This window comes from Natrix helvetica, assembly GCF_964273705.1.
Source record: "Natrix helvetica genome assembly, chromosome: 5".
Lineage (NCBI taxonomy): Eukaryota > Metazoa > Chordata > Lepidosauria > Squamata > Natricidae > Natrix > Natrix helvetica.
The window spans coordinates 28682668-28692863 of record NC_138551.1 but is presented as its reverse complement, the minus strand read 5'-3'; the positions used below and the strand labels follow the sequence as shown (position 1 = coordinate 28692863).

Below are 10196 nucleotides of genomic sequence, written 5' to 3'. Positions count from 1 at the left end.
AGAAGTTGTGAATGCCCCAACACTGGAAGTCTTGAAGATGTTGGATAGCCATTTGTCTGAAGTGGTGTAGGGTTTACTGCCTAAGCAGGGGGTTGGACTAGAAGACCTCTAAGGTCCCTTCCAACTCTGTTGTTCTATTCTATTCTTATTCCAAATGGACAGTGATTATAAACGTGTGTGTGTGTGTGTGTGTGTGTGTGTGTGAGAGAGAGAGAGAGAGAGAGAGGGAGGGAGGGAGGGAGAGGGAGAGAGAGAGAGAGAGGTACATGTATGGGTAGATATATACATTCTTTTGAAAGCAAGCAACTGAATTTTATTTTTAATGTAAGCCACTGTGCTCCCAGTAAAAAAAAAGGCAATAAAGGTTACCATCTCTTAATGTGTCCATCAGTGCACATCTGGATAAAAAGTCAGATATCCACGTACGTATGAATCCTCTTGATTTGATATTATTTGCTCCTTGGGAGCGACCTGAACTCACTCTCAAAACCCAGATTGTTGAGCCGCAACAATCGCCAATTGGTTTATTTTTGGCAGCCCTTCCACGGCAGGAAAAAAGAAAGAAAAGAAAGTGGATCTGCCTATGCCCACGCGGGGAGGAAGAGCTTCAGGGGGCGGGAACCAACCTTTAGCTGAAGGCGGCTTCTTCCCTGCCGCTCTCAGCCGCCGCCGCTCCCCGCCTCCTTGCGCTCCCTCTCGCGGCTCGCCTGCACTTCCTCGCCTGCCTGCCTGCCTGCCGGAGCCGCGCGCCTTGACAGCGCGCTCTTCGCTCGCCTCGCCACTGTGGGAATGTGGCGGCGATCGCCGGGAGGAGCCCAAAGCTCGGGGCTCTGACGGGTCACATGCTTGGCGCCGCCGGCTCCCTGCCGCTTCTCCCGTCTCACCCGGGAGCCGCGAAGGAGGAACCGCGGCATGAAGGAGAAGGAGGCGACGGAGGGCGCGGGGGCAGCAGCAGCACCACCACCACCAACAGCCGCGCTAAGAGCGCCGGCAAGGCACCGCGTTGCCCGCTCGGGTCGAGCGCGTTGAGGCGTTCCAGGAGGTAAGTCCTCTAAACCGCGGACGAAACTTTCCCGCTCGGAGGCGAAAATAAATAAATAAATAAATAAACCTGGAAACGGCGGGAGCATCGCTTTCCGAAAGTGCCCCCTTGCAAGCGCCGCCTAAAGTCTTTGCCCAAGCCAAGAGATCTACGGCTTCGTTTTCTCTGCCGCGGCGCCTGTCATTTTGGGGGGGGGGGGGGGGGAGAGGAGGGCTCGAAGAGTTTGCCTGACAAAGTAACTGAGATGCGAGGAGGCGCCGAGCTCTGTCCGTGGGGGCATCCTCGTGTTCCCCCCCCCCCTTCCTGGCGCGCGTGGTAGGGGGTAACACAACAGCCCCCCCCCCGGTCCCGTAATACCGGTTGAAAAAATAGGGCATGGAGCTAAAAGCGATGGTTGAGGGTCTTGGGTGGTTGCTTTTTTCTTTTGCTGACACTCTTGCGCTAAATTCTTAAGTCGGAAGTTAAAAAAAAAAAGTCGATTGGAGTGGATGTGCCGAAGCGAGAAGAGCCCCGTCAAGCCGAGACTGAAAAGAAAAGACGGCGGAAGAAAGAGACGTCAGGCAGAAGGCGCGTTCTGTACATGTCCCGGAGCTATGCGGGGCCTCTTGTGCTTGACTTGCAATCCGGGGCTGAGCTTTTTGTCTGGAGATTGAACCCATTTTGTTGACTGGAGACTTCCGTGTTGTGTGCATTTAGGGCGGAGGGAGGAGCTGCCGTGCAAGGATAAAGGGGTGGTGGTGAAGGTGTATGTGTGTGTGTGATGGGCATAGAAGCAAGAAAAGTTAAGACCTTAAGGTGTTACTTTTTGCTGCCCTTAAACTAGGTACAGATCTCCCATGTGACCCCACGGAGGTTGATATCACTGCTAACCCCACAAATCATGATTGAGAATGATGGCCCCACAGATATCAATATGCCTTGGCATGTTGTGTGAACACAGACATTGTGATTTGTTATAGGGACACTTGATGGTTCAATATATGTATGGATAAAGCTATGGTTTCATAGTTTTTGAGGAGCTGGAGTGCCAGAACTGGGGACATAGCCATAGGTGTCTAAGGATGCACAGCTAAATTTTCTTCATTTCATTTGTCTTGCTACAGCTATCTTGTTGTCTGATACTCTGTTCATTTCTATGCAGTTTAACATTTACTGTTGCTCCCTGCAGTTTTCTTGTCCACCTGCTCCAGCTTTTTGGGCTGTGTGTAATCCTTCTCATGGAATACCAATAATTATTTTCTTGGGGGGAGGGGGTATCTGGATTATGTCCCCTTTTCTGCCACCACCCATATAATTTTCAGAAACTTTCCCACTATCTTCAGTCATTTATGATCTCTTTAACTCGAATTTAAGAAACCAAGCTACTTTTCTGGGGGTGGTGAAGCCATTCATATGCTGCCTGAATAACCGTTTCTTATTCCTCCTTCCCTCTGTCTTCAGTAGCCAAAGATTGTTGAACTGAAATATTTACTTAGGATAGTTCTAGCTCACATTTAATTTGCAGATTGCGTGGAGGCCACCTGTAGCTGTGATTTCTATCATCCATGGCTCTGAAAAGGAATTAGACCAGATTGTGGCAACTGTGTTTGTCAACAGCCTCTTATTAGAATGGTTCTGGGCTATTTTCAGGTACAGAATGCCATTTGCAGAGGAAAAAGTAGAACACCGAGAGACTGCTGCTATGTCATATATTAAAGGAGGGTCCTCTGATGTTGTTAAGAATAAAAATATAATGAAAATATGTTTAGGACGGGTATCTAAACAAATACAGAAATTTATTTGGATCTTATTTAAAGACCTTAATCTCTGCACTGTACATTCCATTCATTTTTCTTTGAAAGAGTAGCGATTGAAAACTCTTCTATGATTAATCTGCATAGAGAAATAATCTCCTAGGTTACTTCATTAAACAATACATATTTAGAATGGGGAAAATGTATGCAGAGAGAGAGAGACGTGCCAATAACCATATGGCAATTCTGATCAGTAAATGTCAGGGAAAATGGTTACACTATTTCAGTAATGCCAAGTTTACACTTTTTAAAAACAATCTTCCTGACCTGCATCCATTCCATCGGTTTTTGGCCTTTCCTAAGCACTATGTTTTGGCAGCTTGCTAGTGATCAGCTAGATTTAATGAATGGTGCAAGAGATGGCGCTGGGGTGGGGTGGTCTTAATAAAGAAGTTAAGTCAAGATTGATTAAGATCCTTTACACCATAGGATCTCTCAGTGGCTGAATTTTTCAGTAAGTTCATTCGTTTCCATCTGCCTTCCTGGTATATGACATCCCAGCATATAAAATGCAGGGTTTTTCCAGATGGACAGTTTTTTTGTCCACTATTAATACCAGTGAAAAAAGTATGGCAGAGGTCTTCTGCATTTTTCTCCTTAAATAGATTTACTCCCCTCTTAAGAGAAGGCATCAGTGGTGGTAGGCAGAGAGGAAGATTGCTACAAATGGAGATTGAGATCTGCAAAATTCCATGGAGTCAGGGTGATTGGATGAATAGCAGCCTCATCTGGTAATGCCCATAAGATGCTTTAGCAAAAACTGATACTTGACTGAGTTTTACAGTTTGTAAGGTCTAGTTCCGTGGGTTACATTTTGTGGCAAGTGGTAGGGCATATGGGGAAATAGATCACAGGTTGAAGCTATCATATTCTAGAAAGAATACAATATTGGCATTCAAATATGGGCAGTAAATTAAAGCATCTCAATTGGTCTGCAGGAACATATGCCTGCCAAAAAAAGCAAATGTAGTACTTATGGCCCTGTCAATTAACCAACTTGTAGTGATTTTTATTGTTATTTAGTTATTTAAATTCTAAGTTTGAAGATACTGTGAATGTTTTAATATTTTTCTTTTCTCAAGTGAGCTACCAAAAGTCACCAGATTGTAGCAGGATAAAAATAAATACCCGGCTTCTAGAGCTGCTGAAAATTGAATATGATTTTTTTCCTCCTGCCTGTTTTGCTGCATTGTTTCTTTTATTGACATAGCTTAGATACTTTCTTTCTTTTCTCTAGGGACACTTGCTGATTCTAGATCTTGAAAGCCACTGATGTGAACTCATTGGTGTCACCATGACTGAAGCCCTCATTTCGGATGTCCTGAATTTGACTGAAACCCATGCGCTGGCCATCAATTTGACCAGCAATGCCACTAACAAGTGTTCCTTGACCAAAACTGGTTTTCAATTCTATTACTTGCCAGCTGTCTATATTGTAGTCTTCATCACTGGATTCCTAGGCAACAGCGTGGCCATCTGGATGTTTGTCTTCCACATGAGGCCATGGAGTGGCATCTCAGTTTACATGTTCAATTTAGCCCTAGCAGACTTCTTGTACGTCCTGACGCTCCCTGCCCTAATATTCTACTACTTCAATCAAACGGACTGGATCTTTGGAGATTTCATGTGCAAGCTGCAGAGATTTATCTTTCATGTCAATCTATATGGAAGCATATTGTTCCTCACATGCATCAGTGTGCACAGATACACTGGGGTGGTGCATCCTTTGAAATCATTAGGGAGGCTGAAAAAAAAGAATGCTGTTTACATCAGTGCCCTGGTCTGGTTTATTGTGGTGGTGGCTATCTCTCCCATCTTCTTTTACTCTGGGACTGAAGTAAGGAAAGTGAAAACCATGGCGTGCTATGACACAACAGTAGACGATTACCTGCGTAGCTACTTTATTTACAGCATGTGCACCACTGTCGTCTTGTTTTGCATCCCGTTCATTCTGATCCTCGGTTGCTATGGATTAATCGTGAAAGCACTGATTTACAAAGATTTAGACAATTCTCCGCTTAGGAGGAAATCAATTTACTTGGTTATTATAGTGTTGGCAGTATTTGCTGTGTCTTATCTTCCTTTCCACGTGATGAAAAACTTGAATCTACGCGCCCGGCTGGATTTTCAGACTCCGGAAATGTGTGCGTTTAACAACAGGGTTTATGCTACCTACCAAGTAACTCGAGGGCTAGCGAGTCTCAACAGCTGCGTGGATCCTATTTTATATTTTTTGGCTGGAGACACTTTTCGGCGAAAGCTCTCAAGGGCAACTCGGAAAGCCTCAAGACGGAGTGAGCTCAATGTGCAATCCAAAAGTGAGGATATGACTCTGAGTATTTTATCTGAGTGCAAACAAAATGGAGACACAAGCTTATGAATGGTTCCTTGTCCCTTCCTTTTCCTTCCCTTCCTTTCCCTGCTTTTTTCTTCTTCGCAAATGCTCTCTATCCTTTGCCATCCTAACTTTTGATTCTTATAATACTGATTTTGTGCATTAAAAACGCCCAAATCATAACCAGTGAAGAACATGTGTGCATATGTTTGTGTGTGTGTATGTGTGTTAAACCATCTTTTAGTTGCCAAAAAGACTTTGAGGAAACGAAGTGAAATTTAAATTCTTTTAAAGGAAGAAATGAGAAAAGTGTCTAAAATGTTAATGTAATGGAAATCATGGTGGCATGTACAATTTAAAGAGAGAAGAGACTACGCGTCTCTTTCCCTATATATACAACCACATCCTTGACTTAAAAAAAACCCTGAGAAATCAAATATTTATGTAAGATCCAACTCTACTCTTCTCTGTCCAAATTTCTTCCTTGTTGATTGCTGTGGTCATAGGAAGGGAAGGATGATCTATGATCATCTATGATTATGGGCTAATACAAAATCCTCAAGAATATTATAGCTCATTACATTCATTTAAAAGAACAAAAGCCCTTCCAGCAGTTGGCCATACTTTACTCAGTTTAATCAATAAGAAGCCTGCTCTTACTTCTTTATTTTATTATAGTTGATTTTGGTTTCATAATTAACTCAGTGCATATTAGCCAGTTTGAATTTATTACTTTTATATTGATTTGAGGTACTTGTATCCCGGTGTACTTGTAAGTTCCCTTATTGTAGCAATTTTGGATAGAGAATTAAATTTCTGTGCACTTTATCATTTTGGATTCCTACTGAGAATCCATTATCATTTATTTTGTGATTTGTTCTAGCTGACCTATCAAAGCAGATAATGTTCCCTCCCAGGTCTGGATCAATGTAGAAAGTAGAACTTTGCAGCACTTTGGATTTGATTCTAAGAAGGTATTTCAAAACAAGTTCCCACAAATGTGCTGACTGCTTTTAAGACTTGCAAACTGAAGCTATGGCTGGGCTCTGCACATTCAAAACATCTTTATGGAACTGAACCTGAATCATTGCATGGTCCTATCAAATAGTCATTCCCAATCTGGTGTCTTTAGCAGCTCCCCCAAGAATGGTTACCTAATACATCTGGAAGCCTCCATAATAGCACAGGTTGATATGAATGTAAATAGTATATACAATAGGATAATAGAATATGATTCACTTACTCACTGTTCACTTACCCATACAGGATTCGGGATTTAGTATATGCTGGAAAATGTGAGTTAACAGTTCTGCCTGTATAGAATAAAATATAAATTCTTTGCTTTGGTTGATAATACCAATAATAATAATATTGATATGGCTAGGACTGGGGCAATCCATTGAGCTCTTGATATGCCTTTCCTACATGCCTTGATATTTATTTGCTGGTGGAAATGTTCATATGAATATAAATTCTGTTAGCAACACAAAAATTGGATATAACCACTTTTCTGTTGTTTAGCTCATTGTGTTTGTTATTTTCAGAAGAGATGTCCTCAAAGCCTTTAAAAATCTCTCACCGTAGCAAATATAGCATATCTCCTCCACTTAAGAGATGCAATTCCTATTCAGCAATTTAGATCATTGCCTAATTTTGGAGTTGGTCTCAGCTTTTCACTGGATAAAATAATGAAGCTTATCTAACAGACTATATTTTTGACAGCATAAAGACAGGGATTTGATTTATTTTTAGGTTTAATTTGTTTGTGTTAAACTAAAGCACTTTGCACGACAACAGCTGTTTTTCAGGCAAATTGTTTACTTCTCTAGTATATGCTTTAGTTCCCCCCCTCCCCCACGGTCCCCCAGAACAAGTAAAAACTGCCGTTGCTTTTGATTAGTTGAAAAAAAAATACGCCCATCAGAAAGATCTGGTGCCCAACTCCACATTTGAGGAATTTAGGAATTCATGCAGTCAGAGGGAGAAACGGTTGGTTTATTTGAAAATGGGAAAACCAGTTCAGGTAGGCTGCCTAGGTGGCTCTGCCTCATCTGATTTAGATCTATAAAGAGGACTTTCAGGCTTTTCCAACCAGTGCATGAAAAATGATAGGACAACAAGGCAGCATGTCAGCTGAGGAATTCTGGGAGTTGAAGTCCACACATCTTTGTTGTTGAGGTTGAAAACACTGGGTTAAATGCTTGAATAGGGCTCTCCCATACCCTCATATGTTTACGTGTTTGAATTCATTCTTAATCAACCCTTCATTTCCAACTTATGTGGGTTTTAAACTCTTAAGGACATGCTTGAATTTGTTTATGTTCGATTTTTCACCATTAAACAGCATGGATTTTAAAACAGATAGGACGTTAATCTCTGTATGAGCTGTCAACATCTAAGGCACACTTTGACAGAACCATTTCAGTGGTAGTATCTAATTACTGGAAATCATTATTGTGGGAGTTCCATTGACTATCTTTTTCATTAGTTTCAAGTTGATAGGTGAAGATCTTTGTGTCTACATAGTTTTTAACCCATATGATCTCTGCAGTTAGTTTTCATTCTATTATGTTGGCTCCTGCTTTTTACCTTGTTCATATTTTCAGCCTGCTTGTTGTTTTCTTACATTTTTATGATGTGCTTTAGACTTATAAAACCAGACTTAAACTGCAAAGCTCTGGACATGCATGAAATAACAAGAAATAGACCCATAAAACTATTTCCTTGCTACAATCTAGTGGCTGTCCAGATGTTTGCTGTTATAAATACAGCATTTAATCAATTTTTATCCTGTTCAAGGAAACATTCATTCATACCAAGGTGTGATATTTTATATATATAAAATAGGGCAGAATATAAGTGTGGAAAAGAAGAATATAAAGGAAAAACCATCTAAACTAGGTCAAGAACAACATATCATGTTGCATTTACATTTAACAAGCACATCCTTAAAATGGGAACTTGAAAAACAAACATTTTTAACCACTTATATTTACATATATTAATATTCTAAAATATATCTGAAAACTTTTACTCTAGGAACCAATGTTTTAAATTGGTTTATTTATAATTCTTTTGTGTACCAAATGAACAAGCTGTATAATCCTGTAAATGGTTTTAACAAGTCCTGACAGAAATCCATAATTTACCGGAAGAATATAAAGAATCTATTTTCATCTTTCTTATTCATACTCAGTAGTTTGCATATGAACAAGAATTGCTCTAAAAGTCTCTTGGCAAAGCTTCAAAACATCTCAAAGATAAATGAAATTCCATGGAATCTGCAAAATCTATTTATTTTACATATTAACAGCAGAAAGAAATATGTTGTGTTAAGGATTTCAGAATGCTTCTTGTTTCTCCATCAAAAACTGAATTGGTTATTTATGAGATAAGAGATTTTTCTCCAACGTAGTGCTAAAATACGTTTCTCCATCATGCCAAGGCAACATGGCTATTGGCTATCTTGTCCAAGGAAGATGGTGGGAAGTGGTGGCCACTGCCCCTGAAACAGCAGTGGGATTCACTTACCTTGTCTACCGGTTCGCAAATGTGAGAGGTTGTGCGGTTGCACTGGCTTTGCTTGCTCGCACCTCATCAGCACATGTGCATTGCTTTCTGTGCATGCGTAGTGCTCGCACATTACATTGGGGTAGGTGGGCGGAGCCTCCTGCAGCGCAACTACCAGTTCGCCCGAAATGGAGAGAACTGGATGAATACCACCTCTGACCTGAAAGCATAAGATCAGAAGAAAGTTAATTTCTATATACAGGATGTAATTTTAGGATATAATTCTGTGTTTTATTACTTGAAAGTTAACCCCAATGAAACTTACATCTGAATCAAAATTCCACTTAAAAACAATTTTAAATCTATTCTACAAAGATTGAACTATATAAAATGCAGTTGCTTAAGGCCACAATTCAAACATTGTTGCATATGCAAATCAAACTGTTTCTTAAAAGGCCAATTCAAATGAATTGAAAAGTCAAGACATTTGGAATAAATAAATGACATTTTAAAATTTCTTTTTGTGATTAATGAATTGTATCAAAGCCTTTTTTGAGTATCAGCAGGAAGGGAAATATCTTCCCTGTGGCAGTGAGAACTGTGATATTTTTTTAACTGAGACATGCCTTGTTAACACAGCAATTGAATTAAGAACAAAATTATAGAATGGGCTTTTCTAAAACCTTTGAATTTATTTACTCTTTAGAAATATATTTTAACTTTCACATATCATATTCCACTTTTTCTTAGTCTGGGTATGTAATAGATGGACATTCAGGAAGTTAAAAGTTTCCTAAGTCTATTGTAACTTGCTAAGTTCTGGCAAAATGTTTGGAATTCTGCAGCAAGGTTGTTCAGAATTCCATTTGTTTTCATTTGTTCAATGTGGCAATGATGATTCTCTTCTGGAGGTAGATTTCAACCATCTTTTAAATTGGGTCTCCTGTGAGCCAGAAAGATTATTTATATACTGGAAAATCTTTTCACCCCAACATCAAGGGAAAAAAGGAGTTACATTTTGAGTGACAGGACTGAACCTCTCTTAAAAGCTGTCAAAAAATAACAAAAAAGGTACCAAGCAGATTATCTTATTAGAATAGGGCATTTCCCGATTTCTTAGTGGTGTTTGTAAGAATCAAGAATCACCACCTAGAGTTCAGCGGTAGCCTGCTGGCATTTTTCTCATATAGGGATCTCAGGAAAATATAAATTAAGTTTATTTAATAGATTTAAAATTCATTAAGAAAATGACATGATTCATTCTTCCAAAAAGATTGGTATAATTAGAGAGAATGCTTTTTGTTCATGTTTTAAGATCACTGCTCACCTCTGCCAAATTAAATTGGCTTCTAAAATCTGACCTAATTTCAGAAACAGCTTCTTATTCAATGCAGTTAAAAATAAGAAAAGAAAGAGGATATACCTACTGCCTTAGTTGTTAATTGAATAATCAGGACCTGCTTGATGTTTTATATGCTTCACTGTTATGAAACACTAGAAAATGTTTTTTCTTTTA

At 39.9% G+C, this 10196-nt stretch overlaps 1 protein-coding gene across 3 annotated transcripts in view; it reads left to right on the top strand.

Annotated features, from left to right (window-relative positions):
• The first annotated feature begins 672 nt into the window (after positions 1-672).
• The window catches only part of P2RY1 (purinergic receptor P2Y1), a 28780-nt gene continuing 19256 nt past the window's right edge, over positions 673-10196 (top strand). For 2 of the 3 annotated variants that reach the window (XM_081953674.1, XM_081953676.1), the window contains exons 1-2: positions 673-1042; positions 4073-5153. In XM_081953674.1, the coding sequence (XP_081809800.1) occupies positions 4130-5153 (1024 nt within the window). In that variant the 5' untranslated portion in view covers positions 673-1042; positions 4073-4129. Of the gene's footprint in view, positions 1043-4072; positions 10190-10196 lie in introns of those variants that run through there. The other variant, XM_081953675.1, reaches the window with a different exon arrangement.